Source organism: Nannospalax galili, unplaced genomic scaffold (assembly GCF_000622305.1).
Source record: "Nannospalax galili isolate Female #2095 unplaced genomic scaffold, S.galili_v1.0 scaffold898, whole genome shotgun sequence".
Lineage (NCBI taxonomy): Eukaryota > Metazoa > Chordata > Mammalia > Rodentia > Spalacidae > Nannospalax > Nannospalax galili.
The window spans coordinates 1,612,064-1,638,895 of record NW_008342399.1 but is presented as its reverse complement, the minus strand read 5'-3'; the positions used below and the strand labels follow the sequence as shown (position 1 = coordinate 1,638,895).

Here is a 26,832-nt window from a genome sequence, read left to right as displayed (position 1 = left end):
AGGTCAGGAGAGGGTGTTGAATCCTCTGGAACTGGAGTTATGAATGGTTGTTAGCCACCATGTATGTGCTAAGAATTGAACCCAGGTCCTCTTTCAGAGCAACCAGTGCTATTAACCACTGAGCCATCTCTCCAGCCCCTAAGTCAGAGTTTTTAAAGTAATGTTAGTCAAACATTTATTCAGTCAAAGTAATATGGGAATACAATACAGACTGAGCTATAAACATTCAAAATCTGAAATCCAAAACTTTTTAGGTGGTGATAACTCTCAAAATTTGACTCTCAGGCATTTTATTTAGGGTTTTTAGATTAAGGATGCTTATGGGTAAAGATTATGCAATTATTCCAAAATTCTGAAACATATCTTGTCCCTAGTATTTCAAATAAGGGATACTCAGTCTATATAAGCATCATAGAGGAACTTAAAGAGAATTATAATATAATCAGATAGTATATGAAGCATAGTTATTTGGAGAAACATATACAAAAATTCTGTCTAAAGCCTGAAGTGATTGATAAAACTTAAAGATTTTGGTATTTGAAGGTTTTGGAGGACACAATAGTAATTTTAGCTCTTTGAGTCAATGACCTTTTCCTTCTGATATTCCTTAACTATCTTGAGTCTTTGCATTTAAGCCATTTTGATCACCTTCCAGATTTTTTTGTGTGATTTGTATTATGTTTTTAACCTCTAGGTTTATATTTGAGGCTTCACTGAAACCAGTAACAGAGTCATTTCTTACAACTTAACATTACGGATCTGTTTTGCTATTTATGGTATAAATCTATGTTAGTATTTAATATATGTCTTTTTGAAGGATTTAACAAATGAATTATATGTATTCTAGGTGTCTCACGGGGTCCCAGCCCTGTCAGCCTTGGAAATCAGGACACCTTACCTGTGGCGATTGCCCTTACAGAATCTGTTAATGCCTACTTTAAAGGAGCAGATCCCACCAAGTTAGTTTTAACTCTATCACCTCTCTCTGTCTGCCTGCCTGTGTTCATGTGAATGTGAGCCAGGAAGAGGGACTTGAGAGTAAATTCCAAGTTATACTTTGCATATTTGTAGATTAGGGGTTTCTTTTAAATATTTATCTGCCTTTTACTATCTAATTTAACTATTCAAGGGTTCCTCTTAAAACAGATACTATAATTAGCAGTAAGTGGTGACTTTCCTCCAGTTTATTTATACTGTTGCCCAATCTGTTTGGCCAGTATGACTCATCTGATGGTATATTTTGGGTAAAAGGGTGGTATTTTCTTTTTTTAAATTATATTTATTTTATTTTATGTGTATGAGTGTATTGCCTGCATATAGGTAAGTGCACCCATGTTGCACAATGCCGGTGAGGACAGAAGAGGCTGTCGGATTCCCTGGAACTGGAGTTACAGACAGTTGTTAGCTGCCATGTGGGTGCTGGGATTTGAACCTGAGTCTTCTGCAAGAACAACCAGTGTTCTTGATCACTGAATCATCTCTCCAGCCCCGTAGGGTGGTATTTTCTAAAGAGATGTAGACTGAATATTTGAATTCTTACAGAATTGGTTTAGCATCTTGCTTTTGAGAAAGTTATATCTGCTTGAATGACCATTTCTGTTTTCTTTTTTGAAAGAGTTTATTTTTATTTTATGTGTATGTGGTGGGCCTGAATGTGTGTATGTGCCTGGTGCCTATGGAGGCCAGAAGAGGGCATCAGATCCTCTGGAACTGCAATTACAAGTGGTTGGGAGCTGCTCTGTGGGTGCTGGGAACCAAACCTGGGTCCTCTACAAGAGCAGCAAGTGCTCTTAACTACTGAGCCATCTTTTCAGCTCCCTTTCCTGTTTTCTTGAAATACTACTCAACATACATTCATTCACAAAATATTTGAGCACTTACTCTATGTAAGACTCTGATGAGTGCTAAGGCTATTTCAAAACAAAACAAAGGTCTCTCTTGAACCTGCATTATAGTAAGGAAAGCATCAAAGAAACAGGTTGTGTATTGATACCTGTTATGAAGAAAAATAAACCAGGGTAAGAAGGTAAGAAATAACAGTAGATAGCTTCTGTATTATTTGGAATGGACAAGGGAAAACCTTTTGGAAATTAATTAAGCAGATATTTGAAAAATTTGGCAGAGCAAGCTGTTGTACATATCTGGATTCAAGGATGAGGGCACCAGTGAGTGGAAGAATGTGGGGTAAAACCATGCTTGGCCTGTTAAGGAAGCAGTGAGGTGAACCATGTCACTGAGTAGGAGAAAAAAAGAGAATGGTTGAGGATGCATTCAGAGATGTCCCAGATGAGGCTAAGCATTACAGGCCCTAATAAGGAGTTTAGAATTCATTTTGAATGAGGCAAGAAGATGAGTGGAGGCTTTGAGCCTGAAGGGTGATGTCATTTGTGTTCTTGTAGTATTTTGCTGGTCTTTGGAGAATAAACTAAAGAGAGCCAGAGTAGGTGAAGAGAGAAAGGATTAACTGCAGAGATCCTGATAAGAGATGATGGCTTTAATAAGTGTATTAGCAGAAGAGGTGATGAACAGTGATGATAGTCTGAATGTTTGAAAACAGTTGTGGAGCTGGGCGTGGTGACATACGTCTTTAATCCCAGCACTCGGGAGGCAGAGGCAGGCACATCTCTGTGAGTTCAAGGCCAGCTGGTGATACAGGGAGACCCTGTCTCAAAAAGACGAAAAAAAAAAAGAAAAAGAAAACAGTTGTCATGGTTTACTGAGAGAATAGAATACCAAGTTTGAAGTACTTGTTAAGTGTTATTAGTGTATCCAGTTGAGAGTTGGGTGTATGATTCTGATGTTCATTGAGTAAGTATAGAATTGTGATGAAATATTTGGTGGCCTTAGTTTTGACGCAATGTATAAAGTCAGAGGCCTTAAATAGTAAACGGAAAAGAGATCAGAGAATTGAGTCCTGGTCCCTTGCAGCGTTGAAAACCAGAAGACAAGAATGACCAAGCAAAGGAATTTGATCTAGCAAGCAACAAGAGGATGGAGGCGAGAACCAACTGAGCAGTGTTCAGAGACTAGAGTCATTTTATTAAGGAAGGTATGAAGATACCTGATGTTGCCAACAGGCCAAGAAAGATTGGCCATTGGCAATATGAAGGTCACTAATGACCTTCAAAAGTACAGTTTTAGTGGCAGGTGAAGGTACAAGCCTGCTTGGAATGCAGGAGCAGGAAATTATGCAGATTTAGGGAACTTTCTGAAAAGAACAAATGTAGATAATTCTTTGGGATATTTTGCTCAATGGAAGTAGAAAAATGGAATAGTAGCAGGAATAAGAGGAGAATTTTCAAATCCCTATAGCTACTGTCCAGTATGCAGTTGTATCATCTGTGAAATGAAGATAAGACTTTTTTAATTTCCCAAAGTTGATGTTCTAATCTTTCCTGGTATAAGGCATTATGAACAGTGGACACCTTTTTCAGTTTCTTTAAATGACATTATAGGCTGGGTGTGGTAGCTCACGCCTTTAATCCCAGCACTTGGGAGGCAGAAGCAGGTGGATATCTGTGAGTTCCAGGACAGCCTGGTCTTCATAGTGAGTTCCAGGACAGCTGGGGCTACAGGGAGACCCTGTCTCAAGAAGACCAAAAACAAAAACAAAAACAAAAACAAAAACAATTAAAAAGCCATTATAGTATTGAATGATGAATGTTTGACTTCATCAAATATATAATCTTAAATAATATTTTAATGTATTTAATAACTTGTTAAGAGCTGTCATACCATTCTAGCATTTTTAGGTTTTCAGGTTACAACTTACAACATTGCATTTATATCAAAGTAATTTAATGATAAATAAATGGGTCACAGAAAAGAAAATAGCCTCAAAACAAATATTCCCATCACTCTTATTTTAGGCAGGGTTTCTCATTAGTGCCAGTGCTCAGTGCTGGATTTGGCTCAGTCACATGTACATATACATACACATACTCATATACATATATAACACTGGTTTGGCATGAAGTGCTAAAATATTCATTATTAGATTAAAGAGAAAGTATGGATAAAATTAATGGAAACATTGATGGAAGAGACAGAATTTATTAAAGTTTGATTCAAAAACCTTAGAGCATAAAAAAAAGAATTTTCTTTTAGCTCTAAGTGTTTATTAAAAGTGACAGAGTTGGCCACACTTGTAATCCCAGCACTTGGGAGGTGTAAGCAAGAGGATCAAGAGTTCAAGGTCATCCTCAGTTTGTGAATTCAAGACCATCCTTGGCTACATGAGATCCTGTCTCCAGAAACTAAAAATTTTTTAAAAATGTGAAGATTTTAGGGACTGGCAAGATGACTTAGTTGATGAAATGCCTGCCACACAGACATGAAGCTCTGAATTCAGATCTCCAGCATTCACATAAAATGGGTGTGGAAGTTGGGAGGGGTTGGGGATGAATCTGGGAGGAGTTAGAGTGAGGCATGGAATATAAGTGTGAATACAATAAAAAATGCATTGTATACATGCATGAAATTCTAAAAACAAAAACATTCTTTAAAAATTCGTATGTGGCAGCACGCCTCAGTGCTGAAGATGCAGAGATAAGCGGATCTTTGTAGCTCATTGGTCAGCCATTCTAGCCAAATTGAGAAGTTCCAGGTTCAGTGAGAGACTTTGTCTCAAAATAAGATGGAGAGAAATCAAGGAGGACATCTGATATCAGCCTCTGACCTACTCTCTCTCTCTCTCTCTCTCTCTCTCTCTCTCTCTCTCTCTCTCGCATTTATATGTGAAAGACTCATTATTTGTGGGGAAAACACAAAACAACAGATCTGCAGAAAAGAGAATAGATCATAATGCCTTAATGAACTTTTCGTATAGAATCACTGGCACTGCTGCAGCCGAAGAAATGACTCTTCTAGGAAGAGTTCTTTGAAACAGGAAGAAAGGTTTACGATATAGATACAGTTAGGCAAATTAGAAATTTGTAGTGAGAATGTGAGAAAGTTCTTTTCTGATTCTATTACCTCATTAAAATTAATGAAAAATAAAAGTGAAGTCATCACCTAAGAGTAAGAGAGTGTCTAATGAGGGACCTGGAATGCCAAAGATGGGGGATATGACATTTGGGTGAAAAATATTATAAGAGTAGTGAATTGTGAAGATTTTGGTTATGGTTGTGGTACTAGACTGAATGAGTTAGAAAAATGGGAATTTGGTGTGAGAAGTGTGAAACAGATCCTGGAGGGACTGTAGCATGGCTGAGGTAGACTGAAAGACTGCCCCTGGAGATTTGGGGTTGAAGAGCTAGGAACCATGATGTTGAAAAGATCGTCTGGATAGGTATTGAAATTGCTAAAGATTATGCTAGAATTAGTGGTTCAGAGATAGAATCTAGCAGTGAGCTGAGAACTCAGGTTTTTAGGAAATAAAAAAGTAATGCTGAAGATGTTCTGAAGGAGATGGAGTTTGAGTAATATAATCTGATGCATGAGTTTGAAAGAAGAAACAGGGTAGGAAGAAGCAGAGAGCAAGATGGACAGTTACCACCAGGCTTTGCAGGGCTTAGATATGGGGATAATACACCTGATGGTGTTACTATGGAAGCACTGCCATACAGGTTATCTGAAGATGGTTACCACACACAAAGAGGTGTACTTACTTTATATTAGGAGTATACCATTTGATGTAGAATAGTTTTTTTATGATTACATTAAAGTAGTTCATCTAAAAATATGTTGAAGGAGATACATGTGTATGCAGGCACATATGCGTATCTACATACACACACACATATGCATGCACAGACATATGTATGTCCTTTTAAACCAAATATATTTTTGAGTGGAAATTAAAGCATCTTATTTAAGCACTTGTCAAAATCCCCCAATTTTAGGTGTATCGTGAAGATCACTGGAGACATGACAATATCATTTCCAAGTGGAATTATTAAAGTCTTCATGAGCAATCCCTCTCCAGCTGTGCTATGCTTTAGGGTGAAAAATATCAGCAAACTTGAGCAAATTCTTCCAAATGCACAACTTGTGTTCAGGTTTGTATACTTTTTTTATATATTTTATTATTTTTAGTTATGTGTATGTGTGTATTGCCTGCATGTAGGTAAATGCAGCCATGTCGTGCAGTGCCTGTGGAGGTCAGAAGAGGCTGTCAGATCCCCTGGAACTGGAGTTACAGTTGTTAGCTGTCATTTGGGTGCTGGGATTCGAACCCGAGTCTTCTTCAAGAACACTCAGTGTTCTTAACTGCTGAGCCATCTCTCTAGCCCCTGTATACTTTATTTTTAAAATTGAAGTTTCTTTTTTAAAAACTGTTTTGTTTTTTGAAATAATATTCAATTTGAAGGCAATACCCAAATTATTATTAAATAGCTTTCTGCTGTCCTTTAGTTTTTGGTGTTAGTACTAGTTATATTTCAAGCAAACTTTTGCTGGGTTCTATTCTTCATCTTCTAATCTTGGTTTTCCTTCAGCTCACATTTTAGTTCCTTTCTGCTAGTCTTTCCCAGATCACCAACTGCATATAGGCAAAGAAAAAAAGTCAAATAAAATAACAAAAATATTTCTTACAGTGATCCATCACAATGTGATTCTAACACAAAAGATTTTTGGATGAACATGCAAGCTGTTACTGTCTACCTCAAGAAGCTATCAGAGCAAAATCCAGCTGCTTCTTATTATAATGTAGATGTATTAAAGTATCAGGTGAGTACCATGTCACTGTAAAAATCGTAGATCCAAATACAAACAAATGGAATCTGGCATAACACTAAGTGAATGAATATGTTATAGCCAAATGAGGTTCATTCCAGTAGTGCAAGATTGTTTAAAAATTAGAAAATCCATTAGTAAGTTAATGGCTATGTCAACCAATTTGATAAAATGTTTACCATCTGTGTGTGGCTAAAATACTGATTAAAGGGGTTGGAGAGATGACTCAGCAGTTAAGAGCACTGGCTGCTCTTCCAGAGGACCTTGGTTCAATTCTCAGCAGCTCAGAACTATGTGTAACTTCAGTTCCAGGGGATGTGATAGCCTCTTCTGGCCTCTGCAGGCATTTCACACATGTGGTACACTTATATGCAGGCAAAACACTCATACACTCCTTGTTCCTATTAATACTAGCAGAATTTAAGTTTTTGTCTGGATTTGTTAGTCAACACAATTAGATAAGAGAATAAAATAAGTAATAAGTATTGGAAAAGAGGAACCAAAATTATTATTCACCGGTATATTCCTGGAAAACTCAAGAGAATCAATTGAAAAACTATTGTGATGTAGGGGACTTGGTGGGATAGCCTATTTTAAAATCAATATGAATAACTAGAAATAAAGTTAAGAACTTTAGAAAAATAAGAAATATATTCACAAGAAAAAAACAGGAAGAGATATAGCTCAGTCTTCATTGACTTGCATGTATTTAGAAAGCTGTATTTTATTCTTTAAGATTGATACTGTAAACTGTGTATATGTCTCTAAATTAACCTATAAAGTTAATGTATCCTGATCAGAAATCCCATAAGAGTTATGTTTATGTCTGTGTGTATGTTCAGAGATTTGATAATCACATTGATATTCTTTAGAAAAACAAACTTTGGAAGAATAAGTAAAGAAATGTTTTCAGTAGTAAAATGAAGTAATGTTTTTACTTTAATGGGAAATGTATTATGACAGTATTTAAAATAGTTCAGAAGGTAAGAGATGGCCAGATGAGAACAGATTAAAATATTCAGAAATATATCTAAACACACACGGAAAGCAGTTTATGTGGTAAAGTACCATTTCAAAGAGATATTTTTCAATAAGTGGTATGGGAATAGTAAGATATATAGGGGAAAAAATTAATATGAAGCTGGGACTGGAGAGAGGTTCATTTGTTAAAAGTACTTAAAGAGGACCAGGGTTCAGTTCCCAGCTTCCACATGGTGGTTCACAAACCATCTGTTACTCCAGTTCCAGGGAATCTGATGCCCACTTCTGGTCTCTGCAGGCTGCTGCACACATCTAGTGCACATAAACTCACTCAGGCATACACATTCACATAAAATAATAATGAATAAATCATAAAATTAATCTGAAGCCTTAACTTAAAATAAATTAATATGTATCAAAGGCTTAATAATAATAAATAAAACTACAAAGGGACTAAAATAAATTATAAGTGAATTTATCTCTATGTCTACATACTATATACTAGTTTTAATATCAAAGTATGAAAACTTGGTAAGTGTGATTTAGAACCCACAAGAGGGGCTGGTGAGATGGCTCAGTGAGTAAAAGCACTTACCATGGAAGCCTCACAACCTGCTTTTGATACTGACAACCTTTGTTCAATCCCTGGAACCCACATAAAGGTAGAAGGAGAGAACTGTCTCCACAGAGTTGTCCTCTGACTGCATACGAGCATGCATGTACACAGTACACACACATACAATAATAAAAAGTTAAGACTCAGAAGGTATGTAAGAGATAATTGAAAACAAAAATAAGTATGTATGTATATGCTTTAGGGGCTGGAGAGATGGCTCAGAGGTTAAGAGCACTTGCTGCTCTTCCAGAAGTCCTAAGTTTGGTTCCCAGCACTCACTTAGCAGCTTATAACCCTTCTTAACTCCAGTTCCAGGAGATCCAGTGCCTTCTTCTGGCCTCTGCAGGCACTAAGCTTGCAAATACACATGTAGACAACACACTCTTACACATAAAAATAAAGTTAAAATATTTGCTTTAAAAAACCATTAAACAGAATCAGTACATATGTGTGTGTATATATATATATATATATATATATATATATTAAGACATAAGGCTCTGAAGCCCCAACTGGCCTTGAACTTGCTATGCAGACCAGGCTGGCTTTGGTCTCACAGAGATCAATCATCTGCCCCTGCCTCCTGAGTGCTGGGATTAAAAGTGTACTCTACCACACCCGGCTGGAATCAGTATTCTTAAAGACAAGTATTTCCAACTCTAAGACTAAAGAGATTACCCCAAGAGCCTTTATAAATTAGTAAGAAAAAGGTGAATAATTCAGTAGGTAGCTAATGGAAGCATGTTCTCTGTCACTAGTATTCAGAACAGTGAATATTAAAGTAGTAAGTACCTGAAGACAGGGCTATCTAGTGTTAAAAAAAGGTGCCACCATTTGGTAATAGGAACACAAGTCAGTAGAGCCTCTTAAAGGAAATTGTAGTAAATTGATTGATAGATAAAATTCTCCTAGAAATCTATTATCCAGAGATCACATAGCAGGCAAAGAAAAGGTACAAAATACATCCAATGATGCAGCATTGTTTGTAGACCACCCAAGTATATATCAGCAGAGGAATAAATTGATTCAGTGTGTTATCAGAGTCATTAAAAAGAATGAGATAGATCCATGTGTTTCGTGTTCATAAAACATGTGGAAGTATATGTAGCATGATAACAGTGGGGTGTAAAAATACCAAGGGATAGTGGAGAGGGGGAGCTTAGTGGTAGAAGAGCACTTACACTGCATATATAAAGCCTTGAGTTTGATCCCTAGCAACACACACAAATGCCAGAGATCAATTTTCTATTTTATACGCTTTGATGTCATTTATTTATTTGTTTGTTTACTTATTTATTTATTGGTCTTTTTTTTTTTTTTTTTTTTGAGAGAGGGTCTCCTTGTAGCCCCAGCTGTCCTGGAACTCACTGTGTAGACCAGGCTGGCCTGGTCTTTGAATTCAAAGAGATCCTCCTGCCTCTACCTCCCAAGTGCTGGGATTAAAAGCGTGCGCCACCACGCCTGGCGGTCATTTAAATTTTTAATAGTGTAATCATATTAAAATTACTTGTGTTTCTAGGAAACACATTTGTAATCAATGATTGCTAATTGCTGGGAATAGGATAAGGAGACAGTAAACATGTAAATAATATTGTATGGGTCTCTCTGAAGCCCCAGCTGTCCTGGAACTCACTCTATAGACCAGGCTGGCCTTGAACTCACAGAAATCCACCTGCCTCTGCCTCCTGAGTGTGCCACCACATCAGCTATAATAGTGTATATTAGAAAATAGATAGTATGGACAAAAAGAAATGGCTTCAAAAGGAATTGAGAAATGAGCTGGATAGTTGGGCAGGATTATGCCATTCACTATGGTTGAATCTATTAAATATTTGAAGTTGGATGTATTCTAAATCTAGGTTTGGTGGGGGGAACCACATGGTGATCTATATCAGTGATATAGATCTAAATTCTTTATAATTTCAAGTATAATTCATAAAGAATCTTAGAATCTTGTGTTGAATGTTGAAAGGTTTTCAAACTACAAATAATAACCACCACTTATTAGAGTGCCGAATTCCAGACAGTGCCCTGAACATTTTTTCCATTTAGTTCTGGGAAACACGCACTGTAAACAAGCACCATGATACTTTACATATAGGTAGTCCCAAGCCTATACTCTTTAAAAAAATTTTATTTTAATTTTATGTGTATGAGTGTTTTGCCTGCGTGTATATAAATACACCCATGCATGCAAGGCCTGTGGAGGCCAGAAGAGAAAGTGTTGGATCCCCTGGAACTGGAGTTACAAATGATTGTTAGCCACCATATGGGTGCAAGAGTATCCATTGCTCTTAGAGCCATCTCTCTAGCCCCCCAGGTCCATACTCTTGAGAGATTCTTACTCCTTTGAACTAAGTGCTTTACTCTGCCTAGCAACAAGCAGTCTCCTTTTTGCTTAGTTAATGGTTCTGCAAATTCTTATGCTTAGGTGTCTGTGTCATGACCGTGCCTTATTTACTCTTCAGGCAGACAATTGTTTGTTTGTTTTTTAAAGGTATCGTCAAATGGCATTCAGTCCACTCCTCTGAATCTTGCAACATACTGGAAATGTAGTGCCAGCACCACAGATCTGAGAGTGGATTATAAGTATAACCCAGAAGCTATGGTGGCACCTAGTGTACTTTCTAGCATACAGGTGGTCGTACCAGTGGATGGAGGAGTCACAAACATGCAGTCCCTTCCCCCTGCAATATGGTAAACAATTTCTGACTTCCATCTCCATTTCTGTGTGTCTAATTGCAACAGTTCTAACCTCAAAATAATAATTAGGCCAGCGAGATGGTGCAGTTAAGTGCTTGCAAAGCAAACCTGACCTGAATTCTATCCTGGAAACCCATGTAAATAAAGGAGACTCTCTGACACCCCTCCCCCATGGCCTGCATGAACTCATATACACACAATTTTTAAAAATGTATTATTTAATAGGATTAAATGTGGCCTTTAGCATATCTATAAGGAACACCTGGTATTTTAGCAGTACTGGTTCCTGACTACCTTTTGTACTCTTATTAATTAGTATAGACTCTAACAACTCTTTATAGTTATCATTAAGAATAATGTTTTCCTTAGCTAATTTAAGATACTGAGCTACATTTAGTTTTCCTTTCTCTGACCACTGGAAATGAGAGGAATTAGACAATGTATTAGATACTGTATTTAGACACTTAATTTGAAGATATTTGTTTTTACAGGAATGCAGAACAAATGAAAGCCTTTTGGAAATTATCTGGGATTTCAGAAAAATCAGAAAATGCGGGTAAGTATGCTTGCTTTTTCTGTTGGCAAAATGATGTCCTCCCCAAATGGATTCTTTTTCTCACTGTGTGCTGGAAATCAAATCCAAAACTTGCTAGGTACATGTTAGGCAAGCACTATGCCACTCTGCTACACTTGTAGACTTTGTTGTTGTTGTAATCTTCCTCCTCCTCTTATTATTATTATTATTATTATTATTATTATTTGTTTATTATGTGTATGAGTGTGTGCATATGTGGCAGTCACAGAACAATTTTCAGGAGCTATTTCTTTTAACCCTATGGGCCCAGGAGCTCAAATTTAGGTTGTTAGGCATGCATGTGGCATGAGCCTTTACCTGCTGAGCCATCTCAACAGGGAGCCTCCATGGTGGTTGTTATATTAGTTTTTTTTGTTTGAGACAGAGTCTGACTATGTAGCCCTAGCTTGACCTCGAACTCAGAGAGATCCTCTTGCCTCCTGAGTGCTGGGATGAAAGGTGTGCACCACCAGCCAGGGTCTTTTAAGGCAAGTTCATGGGAAGTTTTCTCCTGGAATTTCATGCCATCAGTTCTAGAACTGACCACTAGGTGGAAGTTAATACCTTGAATAAGAATGTACAAGCTGGGATTCAGAATAGTTTTCACCTTCTGTTTGAGTATGGTTTCTCTGTAAGAAAAATAACTTTTGCTGTAATTTTATAACTTATATAAATGCTGTTTGTATTAACTTTAAGAGAAAATACCTAGTAAAATAAAAAATTTTAAATATGCTATTAGGGCTGGAGAGATGGCTCAGTAGTTAAGAGCACTTGTTCCTCTTACAATGGACCTGGGTTTGGTTCCCAGCATCCACATGGCAGCTTACATCTATCCATAACTCCAGTCCCAGGGGCTCTGACATCCTCTTCTGGCCTCTGTGGACATTGCATATACATGATGTACTTTATATACATGTAGGCAAAACACTCATATACATAAATAAAAATTAAAAAAAGAAAAACAGACTTATCCCCAGGTAGGTAACCTGATAAATAATTGAAAATGATTTTTAGCATACTATTTAGTTTATTCTGTCAATGGGGTGTCCTCCCAAGTTAAATAGAAAGTGCCTTTAAAAAGTCTCCTTACCTTCTCCATCTTGCTAAGAGGACCTTTTCTCCTCATTTCTCCATTAGAATAAATAAGTTACCAACAGTCTTCAATTTTATAGTAAGAACTTTAGGGAGAAACAAGTTAATTATCTTCTCCCACTAACTGCATCCACCTGTGTTCACAGTATCTCAGCTAGTTGATCACTCCAAGTATCTCCCTTGACTCAAATTATATTCTTAAAATTAGTGTACAATTTCTAGGATAGTCAAGTCTCTAATATTAGATAATCACATTTTCTTAGTTAAAAGAGAACTTGACTGCCTAGTTAGCCTCCAATAAGTTTTCTTAATGAGTTGATTCTTTAGCTTTTCAAATTGTATTCAACCTTTTCATTTTGAATGTTAAGAGCATATTAGTGGTTTTTCCCCTATTGTTTTATATGAAGGACCATAAATAAATCTACACTGTCTGTTCATATACCTGCCATGCAGAATCAGACTTGTACTAAATAGCCACACTTGATATAACCAAGCCTACAGTTCCTTTTGCTGTTTGGTACTTTCAAAGGTTGCATTTTTAGGTAGTGGCTGTGCTGACTTTTCCCCAAGCCATGTGGCTTTTTGTGAACTACACTGGAATTCCTAGCTTAAACTGGAAATAAATCAGAAATCTTAACATGCCTTAAGGGCTTAAAAGCATCTAGCAAGGAAGAGAGGATACTTTACTCCCCTATTTAATGAAATACAGGATAATTCTAAGTAAACCAGAATAGGAATTTGTTCTCTGAAAAATAACCTGTTTTTCCAACCATATATTTTAATAATTTCTTTCTGCTATTCAGGTATGAAAGTGTCTATGTGAGGAAATGGAAAAAAATTTATAAATGTGGTTTTGATGTGGCTAGTCAAACCTTTTCAAAGAAAGACCAAGGTTTAAATACTGTAAAATAGAAATCTGTTTTCTATTCCAGCTCAGTGCCCCAAAAAGGGACAGGAAAGAATCCTAAAGTATAATGATGACCAGGGTGGCTGCTCTTGCTCATGGAAGAAGTTTCACAGAGCTGAATTGTTTATGAAGGGTATACAAATTTTAGGAATACTTGTGTAATAGTTAAAAGCTGAGCAGCAGTTCTTCTTCACTCTGATTTGCATCACCAGGCATGGTAGTATAGGATGGGCCAGTTACATTTTGTTCCACTTTTCTCTCTGTAGTGTTAAACCCATGTACAATTAGATTTAGGGTTTTCTTACTGTTATTCAGCAAGTCTGTCCTCTTCCCCTAACCAAAAACCTAGGTTACATTAGGTTAGAAAGCCTTCTGTATTTCTGTTTTCTCTCCTTTTGATTTGAACTCCTCTGTGTCTTTTTTTAAAATTTATAATTATTTTATGTGTATGAGCGTATTGCCTGCATGTATGTAAGTACATACATGTCATTAAGTGCCCACGGAAGTTAGAAGAGGGTGCCAGATTCCCCTGGAACTGGAATTACTGAGAGTTGTTAGCAGCCATATAGGTGCTGGGAATTGAACCCAGGTCCTCTGTAAGAACAGCTGGTGCTCTTAACAGCTGAGCCAACTCACCGTCCCTCCTCTCTTCTTTTCCTTTGCCTTGGCCCTAGTTCAGATCACCTTTTCCTGTCACCCAGAACCCCAATAACCTGTTCCATTGTCTAGCTGTTGGTCTCCTTCCTTTTTATCCCTCTCTTTTAGGACACTCATCTGAGATACTCTTGCCTTCCTTATCTTGGATGTTTCCTTGTGATTATGCCATAAACTTCTTATGGTCTAGCCCTTGCCACTACTATAGTCTCATCTGCTGCAGTCTTTAATTTCTGTCCTGTTCTCCAGCTATTCTGGTATAGATGCAGTTCTCTTTAAACATAGCCTGCTCTCACGGGACCCCTGTCTCCATACTAGTACCTACTTCTGCCTAAAATACACACCATCATCCCCACATTGTATCTTTCAGTAAAGATACATGCTTTTATATCTGCAGCTCCTGAGTGCTCATTTATGGCATTAATAGTCATATAACCATTGAGTTTCCTTCTGCTATGCTCTTAGACTGGAATATGTTGAATAAATGGTTGTATCAGAAAGAAAACACTTCTTAAATATTTAAGGGATGATGTTGTACAAGTAAAATTTGAAAAGTAAAAGTAAGTGGAAAATAGTAATGCTCCTGCTGGACATGGTGGCACATGCCTTTAATCCCAGCACTCAGGAGGCAGAGACAGGCAGATCCCTGAGTTCGAGGCCAGCCTGGTCTATATAGTGAGTTCCAGGCCAGCTGGGGCTACAGGGAGACCTTGTCTCAAAAAAAAAAAAAAAAAACCCAAAATAAAAAATAGTAATGCTCATACATCTCTTCTTAGCAGAAGCTGCCTTTTCTTCTTTACCTCTCTGCAGTGATCCTTGAGGGCTTCCCTCTGTGCTGCCCTCCATTACTTCTTCCCTGTGACTCATATTAACATGGTGTGTCATAAGAGTCTCAATAGTAAACAGCTCTGAAGATTACTGTTAAGTCAAAGAAAGGGTAGATTAAGATTACTTAGTGGAAATTCAGATTGAGTACAATCTGATTTTTAAAAAAGGACAATTTACTGTGCATAGCTCATGAATTTTAACATGGATGAGGTAGTTTAGCTTAGATACTCATTTGGTTTTACTTGGTGTGCAATGTATTTTACCTCATGTAGTTCTTTATTCTTTTCTCTGTAGGTTCTGGGTCTCTCAGAGCAAAATTTGATCTTTCAGAAGGACCCAGTAAACCCACAACACTTGCAGTACAATTTCTCAGCGAGGGAAATACTCTCTCAGGAGTGGATATTGAACTTGTTGGCACTGGCTATAGGCTTTCCTTAGTAAAGAAGCGGTTTGCCACTGGTAAGTTAGAATGTCTTGAATTTTATAATGTACATGGGAAACATTTGTATTCTGGCATTTTATAATTGAAAGGCATAGGGATTTTAGTTTCTTCTTTTTTTAAAACTCTTCCTACAAGAGCAGAGTTTGAGATAGGCTTGGTAGAGAGAGTTCCCATGGTTAGCATAACCAAATACCTATGAGATGATTCTAATGTATTATAAACAGCAGATAGGATCTAGGGTTCTGTGTCTGAAACCATAGAGAGAAATACCCTTTGAAATTACCTTGCGACTGTACTTGTAAAAGTCTGTTGTTTTTCAGGACGATACCTGGCGGATTGCTGATGGACCTGAGAAAGTGACTGGCTCCAGGGAATAGTCCAAACCTGCCATTCTGCATTGTCTGTTCTTTCCAAACACTATTCTAACTTGTATGACGTCTTTCAAACTTGATACCTGAGAGGGAGCTGACTACAAATATTAAGTTGCACTTTCAAAGTGAGTCATTGAAAGAATTAGCACTGAAATCATTTTCTACACAGTAAATGATCAAATGACAATATTCAGGAAACACATTTATTCAAATTGTCAGTAAAAAGGAAGTTTTTTTTTTATCTTCAACGTCTATGTTTTTGAAAGAGGTTAGAGTGTAGTAACAGGCCTAAAAATTCAGGAGAGCAAGCACAAAATAGTTTAGCTTTCCATAAGTTTTTAGAGTGAGAGGTAGTTTTGAAGTTTCATAAGTTTGATATTGAATAAATATAAACAATGTGAATTTTAAGTTTTGAATGTTAACTCAGAACTCAATCAAATTGAGTTATGTGCCATAAGGTAATCAGACCAGTGTCCAAGTTGTATGCAAAAAAATCTATAACCTGATTCTCATAAGCATATTAATAAAGTATAAATGGTGTTTTGTATGATTTTTAAAGAAATTCTCAAGTGCAATGTGTTTTAAAATAAGCTTACAAAAGACAGCAGAAGAATTTACTTCTGCAGTTAATTAACTTTATAGAAGTTGTGATTGTTTTGATGATAATGCTGTAGATTTAATTTATTTTTATATGGATTACATAATGTGTGCCTTTAAAAACAATAACAGAAAACAGAACTGTGCCTCTCTAGTTTGTGTTGATTAATGTGCCTCACTTTTTTTCTCACAGTCTGCATCTTCTATTCAAAATCTTAGAGTGGTCAATCATATTTACAAGACATTTGCAAATTTTAAAATACCTTTGATCTGCAATTGGGGAGGGAATTCAGAATAACTAAAGGATAATTTATACTTAAAGAATCCTGGCTCATTTTTTAGTGATACACTGTAGCCACTAGAAAAACAGATAACCTAATGGAGTATATTTACTGGGAAAAATTATCTTCAGATACACATTATTAACCTCATAAGTATGTGAAACAGGCAAATTCTGAAACTATGCTGATAAATTGGTAACTGGTATTTTAACTCTGAATTTAGCATTTCCCTTGACCCTATTTATCACTGAAAATTTTTACATTTATTTACTAATTGTGTTGTATGAATTTTTAGTATTTGATGAAGACTACAAAATAGGGAAAAGTTCTGTCGCTTATTTTCATTTCAACAATTGGAAAAGTTACCAGTTTATATGTTTTTATTCTTGGTTAATTGCCATATGGTAAAAATAGGTAAATTATTTGAGGTGATGGATTGGGTTAAGTGTTTCTTAAAGTGAACTACTCATGCTAAATAACTTTATAGCAAATTCTGATTAATTGAAGAAATAAAATGTCTTAGACAAAGTTTCATAACTTACAAATGGGAATTTATTTATAATGATAAATACCAGTGCCCTTCATTTTTCATAGAAGTGATAATAGCTTGTGTTATGTCTGATAATTTATATAAAACCACTAATTGTTCTATTAAGCTTTACAGAAAATAAAACCCCTATTACTAGACATGCAACATCTTGCTATACTAAATACAGCAGAAAATCTACTCTTCAGCAGTATATAATGCAGTTTGAGCATTTTAATATACTCAGTATTCTCCCAATTCTAAATTTAGATTTGACTTAAGCAAACATAAGACAGATTGCTGAAATCTTAATTTTTATTAAATAACAAAGTAGAATTTCTAATTTTATATTTTTTAAAAAGCCAGTTACAGTTACCCTTACTAAAATTTTAACTAAACCTGCTTTGCAGTCAGATTGCTCTTATTAGGCAGTTAATGTTTTACTATTTGAATTCTGACACTGTTATATACATGATGCTTATTTTCAATCAAGTATTACCTAAAATTGTTTAAATAAATGAAATGGTTAAACTTCTGCACTTTCTTAACTACACAGCCTTCATACCAAGTGTTGATATATAAGTTTGTATTGGGTATAGGTTACAGTTTTGAAGCCATATAATTTTTTATTGGTTTTTTTTTTCATTTAAAAATTCACTAATGTTGTAAAAAGAGACCAAGTAGATTTTCAGTGGGAAATGTATCTAGCAAGCTGGTTCTTGCTTATGTATAGTGATAAACTTTGTAGCTGCTTCTTTAACAGAATTCGTAAACACAGAACTCTAACAAATGTGAGTTTTTAAGGATTGTTATTTACTACTTTGGGTTATAATTAGAGCAATGCACATCTATCTTTCAAAATTTTGTAAATATTTTTGATTTTTTCATAAAATGTAAATTTTACATAAAAGTTGTACCCCTAATAAACATGTAATATATAATTTATCAGTTGATTTTATGTGTCTTTGTATCCTACTAATAAATACATAATAGGTATGTTGTAACTAGTAGGATGACCAAGCCAAGGAAGGAATGAGTAATTGATTTTGAACTTTTACTAGAATTTTTTTTTCCTTTTGTGGTATTGGGGGTATTGGGGGTATTGGGTATTGGGGATTGAACCCAGGGCCTCATGCATGCTAGGCAAGCACTTTCCATTGAGCTACATTCCCTTGAGCTACATCCCCAGCAGATTTTAAACTTAAGATTACCATTTGTTTTTAGCACATAGATTAAACTATTACTTTGTTTTTATTGGTCATATAGAAAACTTGGTTTGGTGTTTTATCTCTAAACTGTCAAAATATTTAACAGTGGATTATTTCTAAATATATTTAAATTCGTGTTGGATTTTAATAAAGTCTTTCTTCCTGACTAGTTAGTTGTTCAGGAGCAGTTATACACAATTTAAAAATCAAAATGGGGCTAGTGAGGTGACACAGCAGATAAAGGTCCTTGCTACGAAGCCTGATGACCAGAGTTTGATTCCCCCAGACCCACATTGTGGAAGGAGAGAATTGATTACCTGAAGTTGTCCTCTGATCTCTAAACATGAACTATGTGGCATGTGCTTGTGCACACAAATGCACATGTGTGCACAAATAAGTATAATTTAAAAAATTTAAAGATCATAATGTCAGGAACATCAAGTCTCCCCTCAAAACAGTGGATTTAAGAAGGAGCAAAAGAATGAAATCAGAAAAGAAAGAGGAATTTATACTAAATATTGATGGTTTTTGTCAGTTCTCTGTCATAAAAAGTCGTGATTCAGATCTAGTTGGGAAACTGCTTAGCATTCATACCACATGTCCCATGTACCCATCATGGTTTGTCTTCATTTTTCTCTTTTCACCCACTCCCGCCTCTACTAGACACATAGTGACACCTGCGGCAGCACCCCAGAGGAGACTGCGCCGCCTCATTGCACACTGAGCTCCGCACAGGAATTTAGGGGTTTACGCTCCTTTCATTTTGTGATTCTGCTCAAGATATCTTTTGGCCAAGTTTTTTGGCTAAAAATCAAAATGTCCTTGGACCTCTTAGCAACATACTCTGTTCCAAAGACCAAAAATGTCAAAAGTATTTAGGAGCTCTTATCTAATCCCTAAAAGAATTTTATGGGTTACTTCTTGGAGAGAGGGGAATGTTAGAGTAGCGAAAAGCTCCATTAAAAAAAAAAAAAAAAAGTACACAGAGTTGTTCAGGAAAAAGTGATGGGGAGATATGGGAGAGTGGGAGGGGAGGGAGTGGGCATGGATTTGATCAAAACACCTTATATTTGTGTCTGAAATTCTCAATAAATTTATTTTAAAGTTAAAAAATAAAAAAAGATATCTTTTGGCCAGCAGGTGGGGAAAGGGGCAGAAACTTCATAGGATTTCTTATGGGCCAAGCCTAGGTTTGGAATGATCACTTCTGCCCACATTCCATGAGCCGGGCTTTGATCTTATGGCCTTAGTAAACTGCAGAGAAAGATGGGAAATAGAGTTTCTTTGCATCCTCGTGCAACAAATTGAGTTCTGATAAACAGCAGTACTTTGCCACATAATCCTACAAGTAGTCTTCTGCCCTGCCCCTTCTCCATTTTGTTAATTTCCCTGATCCCTCTTCAATAATACAGTTACAGTATCTGTGACTTTGCTTACTAAAAATTTGTCTTCCACAAGCTCTTGCTATATATTGACAGCATATCCTTATTTTTAATATATCTGATTTTTTTTTCTGTACTTCCACTTTTTCAAATCACATTTGTTTGTTTATATGGGTACTACAGTGAGAATGTGGAGATCAGAGGACATTTGTAGGGGTTGGTTCTTTCCATCTACCATGTGGGTCTTGATGCTCAAACTCAAGTCATCACGTTTGACCACATGGTGCTTTTATCAGCTGAGCCATCTCACTAACCCCTCTGTACTCCCTCTTAATGAATGCTCTTTAGTGATCATTTGTGGTAACTCAGAAACCATTGTCTATCTTTGGTATTCAAGTTTTATCTGGCAAAAATGCTTTGACAAGGCTGGCGAGATGGCATAGTAGCTAAAAGCCCAATGACTTGAGTCAGATCTCTAGATCCCAAAGTGATTTAATTTAAAATTAAAATTTATTAACTAAATTTAATTAAAATTTTTTCAATGAAAAAAAAAAGTTTTAGGGCTGGAGAGATGACTCCGTGCTGAAGAGCATATACTGCTTGTCCCGAGAATCCAGAACCTCTTTGCTTATGCCCTATTGGCCAGATTCTGTACAAGGCAGAGAAGATGAACAGTCACAGAATTTATGATACATACATTACATTTCCTTACAGTATGCTGCCAGTTTCTTTGCTCCCATCCAAGTCAACTTTTTAACCTGTTTTTTGAATGTGTGAACTCATAAACAAGATCAAATTGAAAATATTCTACCATTTAATCTATAGGATAGTAAGTTCACATGACCTTCCTTACTGACCATTACAGTGCAATTTGAATCCAGGGCCCCACCCCCCTTTTTGACTTCTCCAATCTATGTATTACATAAAGTGGGAATTACTTTGGGGACTTTAGGAAAGTGTGAGCAAACAGATGCATGCAAAGATATTGAATTAGTTACTTTCCTGTTGCTGTGATAAAACACCATGACCAAGGCAACTTATAGAAAGAAGAGTTCATTTGAACTTACAGTTCCAGAGGGGTGGATGAGTCCATCATGGTGGGGAGTCATGGCTACACAGGCCACCAGAGCAGAAAGCTATGCTCTCAGGTCTTCAAGCATGCACATGAAGCAGAGAGAGCAAAACAGGAAGTGAGGCAGAACTATGAGCTCTCAAAGGCCTCCTCAGTGATATACTTCCTCCAGCTAGGCCACACCTCCTAAAGGTTCTGTGGCGTTCCCCAAACATCACCAACCACCACTGTAGTGTTCAAACACTTGAGCCTATGGGGGATGCTTCTCATCCGAACTACCACAGATACTTATTACAGTATTATTTCCAGTATGACAAAATTGGGAGGGTTGGGTGGATGTGATGGTGTGTGCCTATAATCCCAGCACCTGGTATGTAGAGGCAGGCTGATCTCGAGTTTGAAGTGAGTCAAACTTGAACATAGTAAGTTCCAGGTCAGCTAGGGGCACATAATGAGACCCTGTCTTAAAAAAATCAAAACATTGGGAGGGTTGGCTAAAAAACTGTTGGTAACTCCCATGTACTGAAATGGTATGTGACTATTAAAACTGCAGATACTCATTGATACTGAAATACTGCCACACTATTAGTACAAATAGTAAAGTACAATTTCAAATTTTGTTTATTTTTAAGACAGCTGGCCAGGAACTTGCTTTGTAGCCTAGACTGGCCTTAAACTTGCAGTCTTTTTCCTTAGACTCCAAGTGCTGGTATAACGTGTGCATCCACACACTTGGCCATTGTAATTTTTTTTCTTACAAATGTTTGCTGTGTAAATTTCATTTTCTCTTTCGTTTGAGTACATTTACAGTAACTTTCTATTTTTAAAAAAAGTTTTAGAAATAGAGTGCAGGTTGAACTTCATCCTAACATAAACAGTGTACAAAAATCTCTTCACATAAGGCCTTCCTGTTTATTGTCTTAGCTTTCCTCTTGATCTTACCAGTACAACTAGGCTGTTTGGTGGTGGTTTATTAAGAAATAGAAGTTTTCTTCTACTTTTTTCTTCCTGTTTTTATCTCATAGTTAAATGCCATGACTTAAGTGAATGCAAAATCAATTAATTGTTCATTCTGGAAATATATTTTTCCCAAATTTTTCTTGAAAACAAACAAGAAAAGAGAAGTGTAAGGATAACTTTGGGCAGAGGAATTAAGAGCCTTCTTCAATCTAGAATCATAATGTTAGTACCTCATGAATAGACAATGATTCAATATCCTGAAAAGAGTAATTTGAAGAATAAGGAGCATGCAACAAAGATCATTTGGTTTTCTACCTTCTGTTAGTGAAATATTTCCATGGAAAACTTCAGCAAGTTTCACAATTTTCAGAAAGTGTGAAAAGCGAGCTTAGAACCAATTCATCTCCATGTCAGTTTGCATGGCAGCCCTCATAGGAATGTTCACATGGACCATGTGACCATAGCACCCAGAGTGGAGTTGCTGCTTGCAGTGAGCTGCCCTTTAAGCTTCTTGGTAGTTTAATCATCAGAATCAGCATCTATCCTCACACTAGCACGGCTTCCTTAGGATCCCAGTTGGTGGCACCCATATCGTATGTAGAGAAATACTAGAGCCACCAAAAGACAAAGCCAGTTCTTAGTTGGACATTAGGCAGTAGCTTCTCAAATTGCCATCACCTTTGGACAGAAGTCACTGAGCAATTAGAAACTCAGTCAACCATCTCCACAGTGACTAATCAGAATGACTTCTTTCCAGACTTTGTTCTGTTTTCTTTCTTAAGATTTATTTGATATATGTATGTGTGTGGTGGGGGTGGGGGTATATTCATATGAGTGCTGGTACTTGTGGAGAGAGGCCTCAGATCCCTTGGAGCTGGAGTTGTGAGTCACCCAGTGTAGATGCTGGGACTCAAATGCTGGTCCTCTGCTAGATCAGTATGCAGATCTTAGCTGCTAAGCCATCTCTCCAGCCTATTTTGTGTTTTTGAGATTGCATCTTGCTGTGTAGTTCTGACTATAGCCTAGATTGGCCTCAAACCCAGTTGTGTAGCCCAAGCTGGCTTTGAACTCAGGATCCACCTGTTTTAGCCTCCTGAGTACTGGGGTTACAAACTGCCATTATACAGGGCTATTTTCTAGCCCAATTTTTCAAAAAACAAAACAAACCCTTCCAGTTCATATACTGGAAGAGCAACGCCTTCAAGAGGGCATTGCCAATGATTCTTAGGAATGAAGAGATTTTTATTACTCCCGAAAAAAAAGGCATTGTATGAAATATCTAATGCAGAATAATGCTAATAACTACTGAAAGTAGGTGTAAAACGGGCAAACTCTCAGACAGTCTTTAGGGAAGAAATGGGATTTTTAAAAATAGGAATATTTTCAAGTTCAGTAATTAACCAGAAGTAATGTAGCCTTTTAAACATTTCAAAGCATGCACATTTTATATGGCTTCAATAAATTTTCCAGATATTATCTACTTCGTTATAAAAGTCCTAGAAATATCAACCTCTATTTGGCTTTTCATGTGAATAACTGCAAAATCATATCATCTAGAATTTCTTAGAGCAGTCAAGGAAAAATACCTAGATATCGTCAATGACTCTGAATTCAGCTTCCCAGAAGAAACCAGAATATCTGTTTCCCCTCAGTCAGTGGATTGAGTCCCACAGATGAGCTTCTGCCTTGTAATGACTGAGGTATTCTGGTACCATACAGTGCCCACTGAAGATTTTGTTCTGTTAGGTACTGGAGATGATTGAGGCCAGGGCCTCAGGTACCTAGTCACTTTACCACTGACCTATACCCCCAACTCTCCATGGAGATTTCTAAGTGAAAATACTTAGTGCAGACATGGTCTGCCTTCACCACAACTTTAAACCCATTGCTCATTGTTATTTCAATTGCAAGAAATGCTATGCTACTTCTGTGACAGGAGCAGACCACGCCTTTATGGTTCTAGAAAGGTGACCTTGTTAACTCACTAAAGCCTAGGTCTCTGGGGTTTAAGCATATGCATAGCCTGTTGTTAACTGGGTGTGATTGAAGGACATCTTTTAATGTGAGGTAACTTCTTTGCAGTGGCCATTTGATGGACCATGGTTTCTCTCACCTCTGTCATCCCAGTGGTAGATGGAAAGATTAAGGAAAAGGAAATGGTCAATTCTAAGGGGTGGGCCTGCTTGTATTGTTTCAGATTTGCTTGAGAACACCTTAGCTTGTCTTCTAAGTTTACTGCTTGTTCTAGTTTGTTATCCATTGCTGTGATAAAATACTCTGACCAACACCAACTTGGGGAGGAAAGGGTTTGTTTGGCTTACAAGCACAGTCCAGCATCAAGGGAAGCCAAGGCAGGAACTCAGGACAGAAGCTGAAGCAGAGGCCAAGGAAGAATGCTGCTTATTGACTTACTCCCCTGGCCTATGTTCAGCCTGCCTTCTTATACAATATAAAACAACCTGCCTGGGGTGGCACTGCCCACCCTCCCACATCACTCAAAAATCAAGAAACTAGCCCACAGATATGGCCACAGGCCAGTCCGATGGAGGCAATTCCCCAATTGAGGCTCCTCCACCCAGGTATGTCAAGTTGACAGCTAAAGCTACCCAGCACAATTGACCCCTTGCCTCAACTTGATGCACAAACACATCACTATTAAACCACAACCTTTCCATTTCTTGTCCCTAATATAAAATGTTAACAACATCACAACAAAAGACAGTACAACCTTAAAAGACCCACAGTCCTTAAAAAATCCAAACCCCCAGAAGTCCACAGTCTTTTTTTTTTTTTTTAAAGTCTCTCAACTGTGGCCTTCTGCAAATTCCAAAACAAGTACTGTCTTATTTCAAAAGGGAAGAATCGGGCACACCTAAGCAAAACCTAAGTCCAGCAAAGTAGCTCAAGGCTGGACATCTGAGATTCACTCACCATCTTTTGGGCTCCAAAAAGTTTCAGCAGCTCCTCTTCTCTGGTTCTGCCATACACAGCACACACAGCTCATCTTGTAGGTCCAGGCTGGCACCATTCCACACCTGCTGCTGCCCTTGATGATCATCCCATGGTCTTGTCATTCTCTAAAAAGCTGGCGTCTCCACTGAAACTAAGGCTGCACCTTCACCAATGGGCTCTTCTGGCCTTTCAAGGTGCAAAACCTCAGATTGTCTCCATTACCCCTTAAATCCTGGGGTCTTCACTGCAACTGAGGCTTCACTTTCACCAGTAGCCTTTCCTGGCCTCTCAGGGTACCAAGCCTCAGCCACTCTCTATGACCCCTTCACACTTTTGATACTAGAACCATGCAGGAAACACACAAGCTTCCAACTTGTGATGGAGGTTTGGGCCCCTTCTGGACCATAGCTTCTTTGTACTGACCCTGAAGTAATACTTCCTGGCAGATTTTGCCACAGTGATGCTAGTTTATTGTTACAGCTGATTTTTCAGCCCCAGCTAACCAGCATCAATTGTCCCAGTAAAACCCACATCAGTGGTTCTCATCTCTTTTTAGACAAGGCTGATTCTTCAGCCCCAGCTGACCAGAACTCACAAATTCTCAATTCAAGCTATCACATAAACAGCCCTGATAGTCTCCACTTCCCTTTGAAGCTTCACAAGCCAGTCCTATCATTCACAACTCTTTTAGCATAACTGTTCAGAGCTCTATAGCAACAAACCCTTTAAGCCAAACTCAATAGTTTTTCCATCCCAAAGTTCCAAACACTTTCACAATTCTCCCCAAAATGGCCAAGGTTAGGTCTGTCACATCAGTACCCCACTTCTGGTACCAATTTCTGTTCTAGTTTGTTTCTCCATTGCTGTGACAAAGTACTCTGACCAGTACCAACTTGGCGGAGGAGAGTTTATTTGGCTTACAAGCACAGTCCTGGATCAAGGGAAGGCAGGGACTCAGAGCAGGAACCTGGAGGCAGGAGCTGAAGCACAAGCCATGGATGATCACTGCTCACTGACTTGCTCCCTTGGTCCATGCTCAGTCTGCTTTCTTACACAATACAGAACAACCTGCCCAGGGGTGTCCCTGCCCACAGTGGGCTAGGCCCTTCCATATCACTCAAAAATCAAGACAGACATGACCCCACAGACTTGGCCATAGTTCAGTCCAATAGAGAAAGTTCCCCAATTGAGGCTCCTCTACCCAGGTGTGTCAAGTGGACAACTAAAGCTATCCAGCACACTGCTACGTATAAACCTGGTTGTAAAGTACAGACATACTTTGTGTAAATATCCTAGAGAAGCAATTCCAGAGATGATGCCAGGAGGCAACCTTGCAGGTTAGCAGAGTAATGGCTACCTGGGGATGGTCTAGTGTCCAACTACTGTATCTCTAAACCTTTACCTGATGAGGGAACCCCTCCCCCATGCACACATACTTTGTTTTATGGTGGCTATATCTTTATTACATTTATGGTTTGTGTTTTAAATGGGTATTTTTCTCTGGTATCTTAATTCTTGGGTGTCAAGGGGGAGCTGAGTCTAATAACAAAGATTGTAGGAACTGGGATTAAATTTTTCTTTTAAATGATAAGAGAGTTCGAGCTGGGCATGGTGGTGCACACCTTTAATCCCAGCACTTGAGAGGCAGAGGCATGCAGACCTCTGTGAATTCAAGGCCAGCCTGGTATCTACATAGCGAGTTTCAGGCTAGCTGGGGCTACAGGGAAACCCTGTCTTAAAAAAAAAAAAAAGTAGTTGATGAAAATAAAACTAGTATTACAACTCCATAGTCTGTAATGGGAAGTTAGGTGTGCTAATGGTCTGTGACATTGTTTAAGGATTGCCAAGATACTTATTTCCAATTTTTTAGTCTTCTAGTTTGCGTCATATACTGCACTGTTGGTCAGGCAGAAATATCAGAAACATAAGCTGATTTCCTTCCGTCTCTACACTAATAAGCTTGCACCTAGATGGATACATTCCCAGCCTATCAACAGAGCATGTTCTAGCT

At 37.6% G+C, this 26,832-nt stretch overlaps 1 protein-coding gene across 2 annotated transcripts in view; it reads left to right on the top strand.

The window, feature by feature from the left end:
* Positions 1-18,198, top strand: part of Fcho2 (FCH domain only 2) — a 131,881-nt gene extending 113,683 nt beyond the window's left edge. Inside the window, exons 20-26 of one of the 2 annotated variants that reach the window (XM_029566141.1) lie at positions 848-959; positions 5,844-5,999; positions 6,537-6,669; positions 10,770-10,969; positions 11,467-11,531; positions 15,325-15,489; positions 15,793-18,198. In XM_029566141.1, the coding sequence (XP_029422001.1) occupies positions 848-959; positions 5,844-5,999; positions 6,537-6,669; positions 10,770-10,969; positions 11,467-11,531; positions 15,325-15,489; positions 15,793-15,815 (854 nt within the window). In that variant the 3' untranslated portion in view covers positions 15,816-18,198. The remainder of the gene's footprint in view (positions 1-847; positions 960-5,843; positions 6,000-6,536; positions 6,670-10,769; positions 10,970-11,466; positions 11,532-15,324; positions 15,490-15,792) is intronic. The other variant, XM_008838469.1, reaches the window with a different exon arrangement.
* The last annotated feature ends 8,634 nt before the right edge of the window (positions 18,199-26,832 follow it).